This window comes from Triticum aestivum, chromosome 3A (genome assembly GCF_018294505.1).
Source record: "Triticum aestivum cultivar Chinese Spring chromosome 3A, IWGSC CS RefSeq v2.1, whole genome shotgun sequence".
In the NCBI taxonomy this organism is placed as follows: Eukaryota; Viridiplantae; Streptophyta; class Magnoliopsida; order Poales; family Poaceae; genus Triticum; species Triticum aestivum.
Window position 1 is genome coordinate 71034284 of NC_057800.1, and position 16367 is coordinate 71050650.

At 42.9% G+C, this 16367-nt stretch overlaps 2 protein-coding genes across 2 annotated transcripts; both read left to right on the forward strand.

The window, feature by feature from the left end:
* The first annotated feature begins 4177 nt into the window (after positions 1 to 4177).
* Positions 4178 to 10767, forward strand: LOC123057964 (uncharacterized). Its single transcript, XM_044480820.1, has 10 exons — positions 4178 to 4341; positions 5730 to 5822; positions 6040 to 6129; positions 6787 to 6891; positions 7452 to 7511; positions 7672 to 7770; positions 8102 to 8194; positions 9852 to 10227; positions 10297 to 10501; positions 10595 to 10767. Exons 1-8 carry the CDS (start codon positions 4238 to 4240, stop codon positions 10069 to 10071), a joined length of 864 nt encoding a protein of 287 aa, XP_044336755.1. The 5' UTR covers positions 4178 to 4237; the 3' UTR covers positions 10072 to 10227; positions 10297 to 10501; positions 10595 to 10767.
* A 1699-nt stretch (positions 10768 to 12466) lies between these two features.
* Positions 12467 to 16195, forward strand: LOC123060366 (F-box/LRR-repeat protein At4g29420). The gene is made up of 2 exons (XM_044483060.1): positions 12467 to 12989; positions 14988 to 16195. The coding sequence occupies exons 1-2, from the start codon at positions 12497 to 12499 to the stop codon at positions 15827 to 15829; spliced, it is 1335 nt and encodes a 444-aa protein (XP_044338995.1). The 5' UTR covers positions 12467 to 12496; the 3' UTR covers positions 15830 to 16195.
* The last annotated feature ends 172 nt before the right edge of the window (positions 16196 to 16367 follow it).

The window sequence follows — 16367 nt, forward strand, 5'->3', positions numbered from 1 at the left end:
AGACTTAAGCTCCTCTTCTAGCTCTGTGATCCTGGTCATCGCCTTCTTCAAATCTATCATGCTTGCACACATCTGGTTCTCCTAGCGACGAATATAATGGTTTAACTCCTGGATGAAAGCTGCTATGGACCTGTCCCTCCTGGTGCTGACTATCTCCCATTGCTCATCTCGGCGCCCACATATCTGGTAGATAGTGTCCTTAAGCTCCTTGTGGTAAACTTCGCCGATGCGTCCTATGGCGATGTGGGCTGCCATGCTCTTGCCTAGACTCCAGGTTGGTGCGTCAAACGAAAACTCTATGGGGTTAGTGACTGGCGTGAATGTCCTTCCTGGAACTTGAACTCGAATCAACCAACGCTCCTCTTCTGGTAAAGTGGCGGTGTAGGTCCCGGTGAAGCTTGGTATTCCGATGTTCAGGTACCTAGTGACTTCCTTCAAATGTCGTCCAAACGGTGTCTTCATCCGGCTGTGTATACTTGTTCCTCGAGTCCGCCATCCTAAAGAGTAGAAAATGGAGAGGAGTCAGAAATGAGTAGAGAAGAGTGTCATATGGTTCATCTTAGTGGTCGTGTCCTACAATCAGCGTGTGCTCTGATACCATCTTGTAGCGACCCGACCTTAGGCGGTCAAGTCTCTGTGTTTAGTGTCATCCCTGGATCGGTAATACTGACACACACAGTACTCGAAGGATTTATAACAAAGTAGCAATCACACACTTATTACATCGAATGTCTCAAAAGAGAACTTATTATAATGAATATAGCTTAAGGCCATCTAAATAAGATAACAGCGAAAGACTTGGAAGATAAAGTGAGTCCATCAACTCTAACGGCATAGCTGAGTGCATGACAAACGACCTATCGCATCTTCCTCCTCATCTGAAAAGTCTGCAACATGATATGTTACAACCCGAAAACGGGTCAGCACATGGAATATGCTGGCAATATAACACAATAGAGAAATGAACAGGTAAATGCTATCACTACATGCATTTTTGGCTGGTGGAGGCTCTATGGTTATAATGTTTTTGCAAAAAGCCAATTTTTTCCTATAACAAAGGAATATAGTTTATTTAACTATCATGATGGTTGAAACATTGAGAATGGTACCCCCATCTCAATCCTAATTAAAAGTAATTATCAACCCAACAAATTAATTTAGAGTGATGAGATCCATATGATAATCCAAGAACCAGATACTCAAGTTGTCCATAACCGGGGACACGGCTAACCATGATTAGTTTGTACACTCTGCAGAGGTTTGCGCACTTTTCCCCACAAGACTTGATCTCCTCCGTTGGATTTCTCACACTACATGGTGTTTGAGAAACGGATGACCGAGACACAGTCTCTCAGAAGCATTAACTCGAACCTCGGGTAGACAGTACCAACCTACATCCCCTATATCTGCTAGCCTACCACTGGTAGAGGTCATGCAACGTACTCAACTATGCTAGAGCCCATAATAGCTTGTGGCTGCACATGGAAATTTCTAGCATGAATAATCTAATGATCTCTTTGTGCCTGGGCGGCGGACCATAGGAGGATCACACGATATAACCCCGGGATCTCCTAGGACAACACTGGTATAACCCCAGGTGCCCAAAACCAACAATCCACTCAGATGTGTATTAAAGTTGCCACCTTAGAATTGAACCATTAATTATACACTCACATATGTCATGGATACACTCAAACCCAATCCACGTCTACTAGCATAGCATAACAATATAAGTATAACGTAGAAGTAACTCCCAAGGGTTTGATAATGAAACAGGTAATAGGTTCTACCTCATCAACTACTTCCCAATACCCACATGTTAATCACATCCTAATCATGTAGTGTTTGAGGATTGTAAGTAATACATAAAAACTGGGTACGAAAGAGTATGATCAATGTGTTACTTGCCTTGCTAACGATCTGCAAAACCTAGTGACTCATAGTAGCACGCTTCGCACTCCGGGTGTTCTATCGCAAACAAACAATAGCATACATAAGCAATCAAGCAAAGATGCACGGGGAAAACTCAAATAAGAAGATCTAACCAGAAATTTCAACTGAAGAACTCTGGTTTGCAAAAAGAATCAAATCAAACGGAGCAACGAAACTCAAACTACGAAAGAAGCAAGACCCGATTACTAATCTGGACTAAAGTCAAATTTTACAGTATCAAAGTCTTGTTCAAGTTGGTTAAACAGAAAGAGGGCTTCGAGACGAAGATCTAGACGCTTGTTTCACCTCATTTGGATAAACGAGCGAAAAGATATACTAAAACAAAGATTGGGGCAGAAATCGTGATCGGAAATAATCGCGAAAAAACCCTGAAAAAAACTGACGAACAGGCTAGCGAACGAACGTTCGCTGTCTGCGACTAACTGACGAACAACGTTCGTTAAAAGAACGTACGGACGGACGTCCGCTAAATAAATAAGCCGACGGAAAACCGAACGAATCGATCTGTTTTTAAAAAAACTAGATCTAGGGTTTTCTAAAAACACAACGGTTTTCCCGAGAAAACCAGACGGCGGTGGCGGCTACCTCGGCGTCGGCGGGCGGCGGCTCCGGCGGCGGGGTCTCCGGCGGCGGCGGCTTCGCGGCGCGGCGGTGCGCGAGCGGTGCTAGGGTTCGGGCGGGGCTGGCAGCTTCGCGGGCCTCGGGCCTCGCCTTAAAAAGCCGGCCGAGCAGTGTCCTAGTCGGGCACGGCCTGTTAGGTCGGCGCTCTCTCTTTTTTTCAAAAAACCTGACGCAGCAAAACAAATAAAAGAAATACTAAACGGACTCCAAAAATTCTGAAATAAATTTTCACGGTCCTCTAATAATATTACGGACAAAGTGAACATTTATTTGGGCCTATAATGCAATTTTGAAAAACGCATATTTTTTCCTAATTCAAATAAAATTGCAATAAGATCCAAAAAAAATTATTCATTTGATTTAATATTTTTACTCCAATATTTCACTTTTTTGAAGAAGTCGTATTATCTCCTCTCATATATTTTAATATGAAATATTTTCAGAGAGAAAAATTATTAAAACCAAAATGATCCTTGCCTCAATATTTGATAAAATTCAAATATGAAGAATGTGAAATCCCCAACTCTCCCTGTGGGTCCTTGAGTTGCTTAGGATTTTCAAGGATCGCGAAACGAAATGCAATAAAATATGATATGCATGAATGATCTATGTATAACATTTCAAATTGAAAATTTGGGATGTTACAAAGTGGGGCTTAATTCCATATTGTTCGGCCGAAACATCAGGTAGTGTGAATGTTGCATGCATAAAGTTCTCATTTGGACCAGTAAATTCTTCAAGTTTTGGTGCCATGATATTTTTTTTATTTTTTTTCCAATACAACACAACTAGAAAAACAAAGAAAAGTCAAGAAAAAAAACTCAAATAAAAACTTTAACAATAACTCTACTTCAATGACTAGTGACACGACGCCTCCCCGGCAATGGTGCCAGCAAAGGTGATTGATGCCCTCCGCGATCCGGTTTGGATAGCAGAAGGTTCTCTTGCCTTTTCCGCCAGGAGTGACCCTGGGTTATCGAACCCATGAGGGAATGTGCACTACAACAAAGAGGTCTGCCAAGTTATTGCTAATGAATTAATTTTTGTGAATTTTTCTTAAAAAAATCCTAGAATTCATGAACTTTTCCCCCTCAAATACATGATTTTTTCCTTCAAATTTGTGAACTTTTTCAAACCCGCGGAACATGTGATTTTTATTTTCAAATTCACGATCTTTTTTTAAATACACAAGCTTTTTAAAATTCAAGAACACATGAACTTTTTTCAAATTCACGGAATACACGAACTTTTTCTGAAAGATCAACGGCCAAGTCAACAGTCAATGGACTTTTGAAATTTACAATTTTTTAGATTCATATATTTTTTCCAAAATCAATGGTCAACCCTCAACTGGTCAACCAGACTTTTTTTAGGGATAACTGGTCAACCAGTCAACCGGTTAACCGAGCGAGCGATGCGTAGTGGCGACCGTTGCTGGGCCGGCCCACATCGACGTGGCTTTGAAATTGGTTTCAGGTTTAATTCGAGTCGGTTTACAAGTCGATGTTGATCTCGAATGTTCGCCGCTTCCTATCCTTCTCTTCCCTCGCTATATGTAAGAAGATCCGTCTGTATAATATAGAGACAAGTACGTCTCGTCGACTAATCTCGGTATAGAAACACATCGCATTGATTCGACCAGTGACCAGCGGGCTAACGATCGATGGAGCAGAGACCTCGTCGTCGTCGTCGAGCTCCACGTCCACCAGCTATGGACCAAACGCTGACTCCTTCATCTGCTTCCAGCATCCATGTCCCTAATCCAAGGTACTCCCACCTTGCCAAATTACATCACGTTTTAGTTTCTACTCCCTCTGTAAACTAATATAAGAGTGTTTAGATTACTACTTTAGTATTCTAAACGCTCTTATATTAGTTTACGGAGGTAGTACCAAGGTTGAGAGAAGTTGTTTTTCTTCGTGCATTGGCTCATGGAGCCGCTCGTTATAGACGTTTCTACGTGTACCGGCTTGTTTTCTCTTGATTCTAATACGTAGTGCAATATAAAAAAGTACTCCCTCAGTCCTATAATGTAGGATGTTTTTTGACATTATGGAACGGAGGGAGTATTTCATTCGTCTTTGAATACAAGGCCACTTTATATTTGTGGCGTGCTACGTCGTCGTCCATCTTCACATCACCGCCGTCCTCAAGGGATAGGGGCGTCCATGGCTATCGCCTCCTCGAGCACTCAGCTGCATGCAACCACGGATGCGGCTAAGTAACATTTCCTGCAATACTCTCGTTGTTTGCATAAATTTCCTGCAACATGACCTTTTGTCGCAAAAATAAAACTACGGATGTTCTGGAAAAATTTCTGCAACACAACCAATGTTACAAATGTTTCTGCAACAATCTCTCTTGCAAAGAGTTCTATAACAATACTTTTGCTGCAAGCTTGTCCCCCCAATCTCTCCTCCACTGAGCGGAGCCGGGACGGGGTCGTACAAGAGTCGGGCTTCGGTACCCCCAAGCTCTTCAAGCTTGTCCTCCTCTCGACGCCCTTCATCGATGTTGCGAGCTCTCCACCCACCACCAATGTTGAGAGCTCTGCGAGCTCTTCGGTTCCTTTTGCAACAAGGATCCTGTTGCAATGAAGGTTTGTAACAAGGGTCTTGTTGCAAGCATGACTGCGAGGCGGACATCCTTTTGCAACAAGGGTCCTGTTGCAATTGCAACACGGGTCTTGTTGCAATGCGATGACACGGCCATGAGCCGGAAATGCTTTTGCAATAAGGGGTCATGTTGTAGTTGCAACAATGCAACACCGGGTCTTGTTTTAGCGGAAAAAATGGTTCATAGAAGACTCTATTCGTTCATTACTGTTGTGTGAGCCCCTTGCCCCTTTTACGAGTAGCTAAAAAAAGAATCTTTTAATCATAAGGGCAACACAACACCAACTTAGAGATGATTTTCTTTTGATTAGTTAGGTTGCACATGTGTGCGGAGGATTAAAGAAAAAAAGGTAGGTTGCACATGTGTGTGGGGGGTTAAAGAAGAAGTTTTGGTGGTCTCTTTCTCATATATGTTTTACATCAGTGGGTTAAAAATACATACCAATTGCAGTTCCTATAACTATGGGGTGGTGACAGCCTACCAACTATACGTCAATAAGATCTTAGCAAACCTAACTTCAGATCTTTCAAACTTTGCAGGTCACCCGCAACGGCGAGAGGACGAATTCGTCAGAGCCTTCTCTATTCAGATCGCCCCAGGCGATCCAGGATACCTACTTCAGATAAGCTACCGTAAGTGTGACTCTAGATGTTGTTTTGTCTGTTTCCATTATGGTTATCACAAATGTGTCTATTACTAGTTGGTAACATATTAGCTATTTAATATTTACACTAGCCTTCTGTCCTTGTAGACAAACTAGAATGCCATGGTCATTGTTAGCTATTGCAGCACCTCCCATCATTTCTAATCAGTGATGAGTGAGCATATTGCCGTGCTTGTTTTGTTTAGGGTTGAGGAGCATGCGGATGAGGTAAGAAGCAGGGAGTTTGAAGCCCTGAAACTTGATCAATCACGCCCTACACCTAAGTCAACTCATAGGTATGACTAATTTATGTTGGTACTTCTCTTAATTTAATGATGGGTGCTTGCTCCCATGGATTTCTGTGCAAGTGTAATCTATAAAGCTTGATGCGCTTCCAAGGTTTAGAAAAATCTATCTTGGAACTCTTGAGTAATTTTTATTGCTAACACACGCATAAGTTTTCCAAATTGTCTACATCTACATTAACATGCGTGGAGCTCCTTAGAACCATGGCTTAATATATTGATTTGTTTTTGTTTTTTAAATCTCCAGGTTTATCTTGTTTATTGTTACCACTTACAAGTTATAAATTTGCAAATGTAGCATACGCCACATATATATTAATCAAGTGTGATACATGAATGGAATAATGGAGAAATTGGCAACCGATCAATATGTAATTAGTGTGCCGTGAGCCTGTGGCGCCACAATGTGTAGGCGTTATGAATTGACATTTAATTTATAGATAATATTTCGGGGGGATTTGCATCAACTGCTATTACATTTAGCAAATTAAATTTATAAACCCATAAAGCACAATATAATGATCTAGGTTGTAACTCGTAACACCACCCACACATGAGTAGCCAAGAGGGCTGCTGCTGTTCCTTTAGGGTAACCAAGGTATTTTTCTTTTCTTTAGAGAGATGAATTCACCCATTCAATACTTGCAGGCAAGCTGGAAATGTAACCCATGTTCGGCAAAGTGTTCTATATTCAGGCCGCCTCAGGCGGTCCCGTGGCAGACGAGAACAAGAACCATCACCGAATGAGCTACTGTAAATTTTCTTAGTTATTTATGATATTCTTTGTGTGCCTTTTTTACATGAGCATTTGATAAAGGACCTGTTTTAGCTATCATCTGTACTCTCATAGAATAAATAGTTTTATTTTGCTAGTTTCCTTTAAAGAAGCTGGCAATTCTTTCCCTTACTTCCGTAGTCACTGAACAAAACATGTTTTAATCCGAGTTGAGAAGAATGCTAGCAAGATGAGTGGCGGTGAGGGATCTATAGTTACAGATCTACATGAATTAACTCATAGGTACGACATTGTTGTTTAGTTATTAACTTATTATTAATTGGGATCTGGTTAGTTGAAATGAGAGGTGCTTATTATGACCTGCATACGTTCTGCATATAATTCAAATACGTTTGATTCCTCAAGTTGATAAAACTTATTACGGAAGATTATTTATGTAAAATATCTGTTTTGGCTATTATTTGCACTGCAGTTCTCATTGAAGAAATAATATTGCATGGAATGCTACTTTAGTTTATAGATGCTAGTATAATTATTCCCACACTTCTATAATCACCAACCAACATGTTTTGGTCAGGGTTGAGAAGAATGCTGGCAAGGTGAGCGACATTGAGGGTCCTACAGTTAAGGCTCCACTGTAAGTGTGCCTCTAATAAATACAACATATCATTTTTCCATGTTACGTACATTGGTCTCTACAGAGCTCCTTAAAATGAAAAACGAGAATGCGTGGTTATTATTGCAATACCTCCATCATAATAGTCACTAGCTAATGAGCATATTGGTTTGATTGTCAGTTTGCTTAGGGTTAAGGAGGATGCTAGTGAGGTGCGCAACAGGGAGTTCAAAGCACCGACACTCGGTCAGTCACTTCCTACATGTAACCCAACTCAAAGGTATTGCATTGCCCTCTTTTTTGCACAGCTCGAACCGTCGGTCAATTATTGATTGATTTTTATTACTTCTAGCTTTATCGTGTTGTTTGTTACTCCCTCCATCCCAAAATGTAAAACGTTTGCATTTTGGGACAGAGGGAGTACCATTTACTGTTTAGAAGCCTCGAAGCAATAAAAATGGACCTATAACATTCTTTCATGAGTTTTAATATCATTCAAATATGCTTAATTCATCATCAACTTCACAAAAAATTGCCGAAGAAGATTATTTATGTCAAGTAATGATAGCTTTGGAATAATCATTGGTTGTGTGGACATTTTGTTGCTCTAGGTCCAAGGAATGGTGTGATTATTATGTTGCCGACGACAGTGAGACTCGCTCAGAAATTTTTGAGGAGATGCTCAAAGATGTATCAGAGCCTTGGTATGTATGATGATTTTGCTTTTGTTCGTCTCATATTATATTTGTTTTGTAGTTTGTAAGTCTTAAATGCATTTCTGTAGCAAGACGCCTCAAAGTACCACAATTTTACTTATTTATATATACATGGATCAAGTAAGGAAACAACAACAAAACAACATGTCATTAGTGTAGTGTGGCGTATAAACCTAGATGCATGACGAGATAACCACTGCATTGAAGATAGCCAGACACCATGGCCGTAGGAGGCTGTACAGACATATACTAGCTTAGAGAATATGTGCGGCAATATATTTGTTCTTTCTTGCTTGATTCAAAGTTTCAAACATAGATCGGGGAATCACACCTGAGAGGCTGAGATCGTGGAATCACCCCAAAGACAGAGCCACCTACACATTCTCCTCACTCACCCAATCTCTCCCCGTCGCCATCCTCCACTAGACCACCACCCTCCATGCTCTACTTTGTCTCTTCCGTTCCTACCATATCAACTCAGTCACAACCAAGCGCTATGGCTCATGGATGTCTGGAGGTTCCTGTGTCACCGACCCTGGCACCTGCTTCCTGCACATCTTGGAGCTTCCATTTATTTTGATGGAGGATTGGGAGGTGTGAGATTGAGATTTTATTTTTGACAACCAAGGCAGTCTTGCTTGATTATGAAAATCTATATCGTTGTTATTGGCTATGTCCTTCCCCTTCCTAAAATGATGGCATGTGATGGTTCTCTCAAAGTGTAAGTTGGTCTGGGAGAGAGAATTTGACACCCTAGTTTCTCTCACCCGGATAACTTGTTATGTCCATTCCTAAGATACAAACAATGCTAGATTCCTAGGGGTGTCTGTTAGTTCTTGTTGAGTTGCAAAAATGTTTATACAATTTTGTTTGTGAAACTCAGTAACTATTACTCCTCCCGTTCCACAATTCTAGTAACTACATATTCTAGTAAAACTTAGTAACTATCACGGAACGGAGGGAGTACTACATATTCTAGTAACTATCACTACATATTCCGGATAACTTGATATTTTGTTGGTAACTGTGTATTGGATATATAACCCAGTAACTGTTACTAGACCAGTTGTTGGTTATTAATCATGTGTTGGATGTATAACCGGTAATTGTTACTCCCTCTGTTTTTAAATACTTGGAAGTTTTAGGTTTGTTCTAAGTCTTATCTTTAAGTTTGACAAAGTTTTACAGAAAATATACCAAGATATACAATGCCAAATTAGCTTCATTAGATTCATCATAGCATATGTTTCCATATTATATATACTTGATGTTGTTGACATTAGCAATCTTTTCTATAAAGTTGGTCAAACTTACATAAGTTTGACTTAGCACAAACCTAGATGAGTAGAGTATTTTGAAATGGAGGGAGTACTAGACAACCTGGTTACTGTTATTAGACAACCCTAAGTGCGTGTAAGTCATCAGGACTCATGATCAATATATTGATCATTTAATGGCATAATTAATTAGAATTTTACTCGTTGCACTTGCACTTTAGAGAACAGTGTATATGTATATGGAGTTCAATGCTATTTAACAAATTTTCAATATGCATGACAAAATGTTTGCTGTATATTGTTTCTTAGGCTCATGTGTGTGGTATTATTCTGCAATTTGTTCATCCTTTGGGTTTTTTCTGATTCAGGGCACAAACATGTCGTGATATACATAAGAACTTGGAAGAACATACATACACCTGTATGGTGGAGGCTATGATTGCAGCTAAACATGGCTTTAGCAACCCGGCCCAGCATAAACTGGATGCTCAAGCATTTTTGGCATCAGAAGGGGCATTTGTATCTCCTGAAGTCCCTGAGTCCTTTGCCTCTCCAAGAGAGAATATAGCGCAGTATGTTCTGATATGATTTTCATATAAAATTTTGAAGCATGCAACAATTTTAATGTATTATTGCAGGGGTGAAGTGTCTACCGAAGAAATCATTAAGAATGGTAAAAAGTGGATGGGTGAGGAAGTCATGCTGGCTTTTGAGAAGTACAAGGAAGGAAAGAGCCAATTCGAAGTACGTGTGGTTTCCTGCTATTTTATTCTTTTATCTGAAAGCAAGTTTGTTTATAAGGTGCTTTTTCAGGACATGGTGGATTATGGCCTAGATGAGCTTCAACATTAGTGCTTCAGCATGGATAGCGATGGCCATACCTTCCATCACTTCAACTTCACCGTTAAGATGAAGAAGTCAGACGGCGATTGGTCATCCACGCCCTTTTTTGTTGAAGTGAAAGAGATCTACGGAAGAAAATATTATTCCTGCTACGAACTAAGTTCATATGATGATGGTATGTGCCCTTCCTGTCTTCTCTTTCGTCTTATTAAATATGAATCTTGTTTAGTTTGCTTGCTGCAAAATTACGGTTTTGATCTTTGTTTAGGTCACTGCAACGCATGCAAAAATCAAGGAATGCATGCACTAAAGCACCCTATTTATCTAATGGGGTATGCCAGTGGTCATGCTGATATGGAGTTCTCCTTCATTTATCTTAGTGATGACGAATAATCTGATCTCGAGTGGGTGACAGTATTGGCTTCGATAGCGGGGAGAAGTATGTGGTTTGTTTATGGTTATTACATCTTCTGATCTGCATGTAGTCCAGTAGTGCAGTTGTGAATTATGTTGATATTGGACATGTACTAAGAAGTTCTAAGGAGCGAGTTTTTGCATTGATGACCATGCTTTTCAATGTTTCTATAAAGCAGACTATATTTTTCTTGGAGTAAATTGTCAAACACCACCATAATTGTGGTCTCGTTTTAAGAAAAACATTATGCTACATGTTTTTGTTGAAAATATCACTGGCATCGTTTCATCGTTGGCCGTGTACCGAAAAATGGAACAAGAAAGGCAGGTGGCTAAACCTTCCACCAGTTACCAATGTAGAATAGCCATTTGTTGCTTCGTTCTCACACGCGTCTGGGTACAACCATGTGTACGGGTATGTGATTCTTAAGACGATGTGTGGTCATGAAGACGATTTGTAGGCACCATAGTCAAACTTTCATCCCTGATTAGCAGAAGATGTGACAAGAAGGGCGGATAGTTAAACCTTGTGTAGATTCCCAACGCGGAAAGCCATAATGGCCTTTTGGCAAGCGAACCCCCAAGGGATGTAATAATGACAGGTACTTGCAGTATTTGTTAGCCGGCCTGGCGAAAAAGTGAACCCCCCCCCCCCCCCCCCCCCCCGCGGTTGTACCTAATGCACTAGTCGGTCCTAAGGAGGATAGATCAATCGAGTCTGGCTCCATTCAATACATAATGAGGATCATCCATACATGAACCTCTCATGTGCGGAGAAATGCTGGTCGTTTGTTGATTCAGATGAGAGGATTGCTTCGAGCGGATGCTTGCATTGCTCATTCCCAGGGTGTGGGGTTGTCAAGAAAATATAATGTAGAATATATGCACGGTTGTTTGCATTGTTTACAGTTTTCAACACAAGTATTTTAAAATTGGTAGCGTGTGGTGGGCCAACGAATAATTAAGCATGTATGTCGGTTGCTTGGTGATGCTGGTTGGCAGTTGAGCTTTGTAAGCCATGCCATGGTCTTTTCTCTGGACCATGGCTCGGTCTTTTCTCTGGACAATGGCATGGTCTTAGCGGCATAGAACTACCAGTCTTCTATATGAAGCTAAGCAACTTATGAACATCACGTTTTATAATGACCTCGAAGGTTTTCTGGTCCTTGTATGACTTGTTCATATTGGTCGGCCACGCGCTTCCTCTTCCCGGCTTGTTCATGCTCGGCACCTACCCACGACCTGCATGCTGGAAAGGCCAAACACAACACCCCTTAAACCATCCTTAACCAGGACCTTGGGGGTGAGGAAGTATCCGAGCTTGGAATGGGTCCGTAGGAATTAAAAGCACACAAGAACAATTAGACCAAAAAACGGAAATATAAAAATCCTAAGGAAGATGACAACAGGAGCCAACCTCCAATGTTCATAAATATAAGATGTTCTAATTTTTTTTTTTTGTGAATCAGATGTATATAAACACATTTTAGTGTGTTTAGTCACCCATTTTAGTTCATATGTAGTCCACGTTGAAATACTCAAAACATCTTATATTTGCAAATAAAGGGAGTAGAATACACTGGAACTAGTTGCAGATATTTTTGAAACATTTAGAGTATCTCGAGATTTTTTAGAAACTCTTAAAGTATTTTAAAACAAGTGGAGCTGCTTTGACGCTTCTGCTTATCAGAGTGATGAAAAATAAAAATCTTTAAGCATTCACTCACCACACCAGTCTCTGGCTCTCGGCATCCACATGTCGGACGTCGTCGATCCCCTCGACTCCCTCCCCTCGGCGATCCTCGCCGATGTCCTCGGCCGCGTCGCGGACGCCGGGGACATCGCGGCTTCCCGCCTCGCCTCGCGCGCGCTGCTCGCCGCCTCCTACCACTGCCCCCGCGTCCGCCTCAGCGCGGCCGCCCGCGCGCGCCGCCTCCGCGGGCGCGGGGGCGGGGACGGCGCGACCGCCTTCCGCTTGGCCGCCGCGAACGTCGCCTCGCTCCTCGGGACGCACCTTCGCTCCCTCGCGCTCGACGCGTCCCAAGGGCATGGCTGCCCCGATCAAGCGATTTGGGCGAAGCACGCGGAGTTCGACGAGGCCAACGACCTGCACCTCACCAGCGGCGAGTCCGTGGCGGCGTGGGCGGCCACTGCCGCTGGCCTCGTCCTCCGGGAGGTGGACATCGTCGACTTCTGGCCGCAGTCGTGCTGGCGGAAGGCGGAGGCGCTCCCCGTCATCTCCCGTTTATGTCAGTCTCTCCATCTTATCTCAAAATTAGAAGTACATTTCAGTTGCAAATCCAAATTTGAGCTAAGTTAACCTGTTTATATGTTGTATGATACGCCGAGTTGCTCTAAAAACTGGTTTGTTAGAGATCAGAAAGTTGAGTGAGAAGTGAGAACATGTTGAAGAATTGATTTGCTTGATTAGTAAACTCTGTTTCTGGCTCAATTGTGTAGCTATTTGTGTTGTGTAGAAATAATGCGGGCACTGGGAACAGGAGAATTTTAGTCTTGTATAGTGCATATAATCACGGAGCCGAAAAACTAACCAAATGGTTTAGAAATACGGAAACACTAACGCCCACACGTGTGGAACGTCTCCAACTCGCCCACACGCCTGGATCGTCGTTGGTTGTTTTTTGCACGAATCCTGACACCAAAAGATGGATTTGGTGTGCCACGTAGGACAAGCCCGGTGTGTGGTGTGTAGGTAGTTCGCCCGCACGCTGTTTCTCCCTCGGACGAGACCGGTTGCGAGTCGGGGCGTGCGGTGGAACTGCTGTCGCGCCCGCACGCCGCGCACGACTTCTGTTCCCCATCTCCCATGACTGCCCTTTTTCCCACTCTCCCACACCAAGTTGTCATTTGCCATGTTTTCTGCAGGGTACATGGCAACTGCCCTATTTGTGATTGTAAGAAGATGGCAACTCTCTTTACCCCGAACATGTTATTGTTGCCACGTCTGTTTTTGTAGCGCTAAATGGCAACTGTCTAGTGCTAGTGCGTGGCAACTGCCCTATTTGTGATTATAAGCAGATGGCAACTCTCTTTACCCCGAACATGTTATTGTTGATACGTCTGTTTTGTAGCGCTACATGGCAACTGTCTAGTGTTAGTAGGTGGCAACTCCTAAAGATACCACCGTCGCCCACATGCCCGTCTCCTCTCCCACACACCAAAAGCTATCAGTTGCCATGTGTTTTTGCAGGGTACATGGCAACTGCCCTAGTGTGCTTGTAAGCAGATGGCAACTCTCTCTTTTACCTGAACATGTTTTTTGCCATGTTTTTGTAGTGCTACATGGCAACTGTCAAGTGTTAGTAGGTGGCAAATCCTAAAGTTTTCAAATCATGGCAACTGTAGTAGACCAGACCATACATGGCAACAGCTACAGTTGCCCAAAAATGGCATCTGACACTTGACCTGAGATGGCAACTGCAGTTGAGCAACCATGGCAACTGTAGTTGTCAGACATGGCAACTGCAGTTCAGCAACATGGCAACTACAGTTAAACGAACATGGAAGAGGGTTCGGACCATGGCAATCGCGGCGGGACGCGTGGTTACTGCCACGCGGGGCGTGTGGCTCGCAGGCGGGGAGGGGCGAGGGCCGAGACGGGTTGTGCGGGCCATGAGGTCGCTCGCCCGGACGTGCTAGTGCGGGCGATTGCGCCGCACACCGAACGTGCGGGCTGTGGTGGGGTGCGCGCGGACGTGCTCATGCGGGCGGGCATGTGTCGATGCCACACGGGGCGTGCGGCACATACCCCCTAGATGCCACACGTGTGGCAGTTATCGTCGTCCTAGAAATAAGGAGATTTGGTGGAATCACCTCTCTTGTGCAATATGAGGCGAGCAGTTTATGTTAAGACTGTTGATCATTGATTTGAGTCTTGTAGGCTGTTAGTTTCAGTCAAGGACATTGCTTGATTTTGATGTGACACTGATGTGACACTGGAGTAGTAGATAACATTGGCAGGAATTTAGCTTATTCACATCCATTCCCAGTTTTAACCAGAAAGTAGAACTTGTTTGGTTCGTCGTAGCTGTATGGGAATTCCAATAACTAAGCAAATGTTGCTTGTTTCAGTATCTAGTAAATCATGATGTAATCAGATATATATGCGATTCGCACATTCAAGACGACACCCGCCATACGCACGGTCTTATAATCTGTTTCATTCTACATATTTAACTGTTTAGCTTGACACTGCATGCATCTCAGACTAAATTTTGGCTACGCAGGTCATAATCTTTCAACACTGAGGCTGAGAAAGGCATGGCTATCTGTTGATGGGCTCAGGATAATGCCAAATCTGACTCATCTGGCACTTGAGTCCATTAGATTAGATGACGAGAACCTCAGCACATTGAATGAGTGCTTCCCTTGCCTTCATACTCTCAATCTTATTGGAGTTGGGGGGCTCAAGGACCCCAAGATTCACCTTCCTCAGCTGAAGAATTGCCACTGGGAGGTATCAGATGTTCCACGGTCTTTAGCTATCCATGCCCCTAACTTGGTTTATCTTGAGTTGAAGTGTGTTCGACCAGGAATCCTCATTCTAGATACTCCATCCGTGTCCACTCTCAAACTCACCATAGATAAACTTGGCCCTACCGTCCAAGTCGATGGCCTTGTGAATCTGAAAAACCTTCGGATAGAGTCATCGGATCTAAATTCCCTCTTGAGGCTGTTTTCAGAGAGTCGAGATGTCAGGACACTAGATCTTGAGCTACCTGCTTCTGCAGGCCGCAGTGAGCTTTACGAAGCGGTGGAGCCTGAGCTGTTTTCAAGAGCCACCGAAGTGAAGCTGTCGCCGAGGTTTTCATATGAACTGATGAGGCGCATTGTGTTCTCCATGACCAGTTATGACTGCCGAAGCTGTCTGAGGAAACTTCTGGTTCATATGCCGCCATCCATCCTTACTGCTTGCCCGTTCATACCCTTGATCAACAACTGCGCGCCGTTGTGCGAGGTGACTGTTCTTTTCCATGCGGATTCCAGTGATGCCACTCGCCAAGCTGCTGCATCCTCTTGGCCGCTGCGTTTTCCAGACATCACTTGGCAATGGGGTACTTGGCAGTAATCCTGTATAGATACTTCGTTTCAAGATGATCAAGAGTCACAGAACTAGAAGTGTCTGAAACTGGGTTTGGTCATGGCACATTTGTTGATGGCCTAAAAATGCCTAATGTGTGCATATGTATGTTATGGTAGAAATTACTCCCTCCGTTCCGATTTACTTGTCGCAAGTATAGATGTATCTAGATGTATTTTAGTTCTAGATACATCAATTTCTGCAACGAGTAATTTGAGACGGAGGAAGTAGAAACCATGGGTATGCTTATGTACTGGGCCTGTTTGGCACCACTGTGTACAGATGTTCCAAGATAAGGAAATATATATAGTTTCTGGGTGCTAGCTTATGGAACAGAAACAAAAATGATCGGTATCATGCTTTGTCCTAACCAAAACCATACATATTTGCACTTTGACCCTGAATCAGCTGCTAAGCTGGTGCGAGGTTAAGGTACGCTACTACTGTTACTTCCAAAATTCCTGTTACTTCCAAAATTCCATAGCAGGCTCTGGTGTGCCGGTTTTCTCACAGCCGGAGGTGGAGG

What these genes read in the sequence shown, in the direction of transcription:
- LOC123060366 (XM_044483060.1), top strand. Translation starts at nt 12,497, where the DNA reads ATGTCGGACGTCGTCGATCCCCTCGACTCCCTCCCCTCGGCGATCCTC. An exon ending in CCCCGTCATCTCCCGTTTAT is followed by an intron (nt 12,990 to 14,987) that starts GTCAGTCTCTCC and finishes TTGGCTACGCAG; the next exon opens with GTCATAATCTTTCAACACTG.
- LOC123057964 (XM_044480820.1), top strand. Translation starts at nt 4,238, where the DNA reads ATGGAGCAGAGACCTCGTCGTCGTCGTCGAGCTCCACGTCCACCAGCT. An exon ending in CCTACTTCAGATAAGCTACC is followed by an intron (nt 5,823 to 6,039) that starts GTAAGTGTGACT and finishes TGTTTTGTTTAG; the next exon opens with GGTTGAGGAGCATGCGGATG. An exon ending in ACATGTAACCCAACTCAAAG is followed by an intron (nt 7,771 to 8,101) that starts GTATTGCATTGC and finishes TTGTTGCTCTAG; the next exon opens with GTCCAAGGAATGGTGTGATT.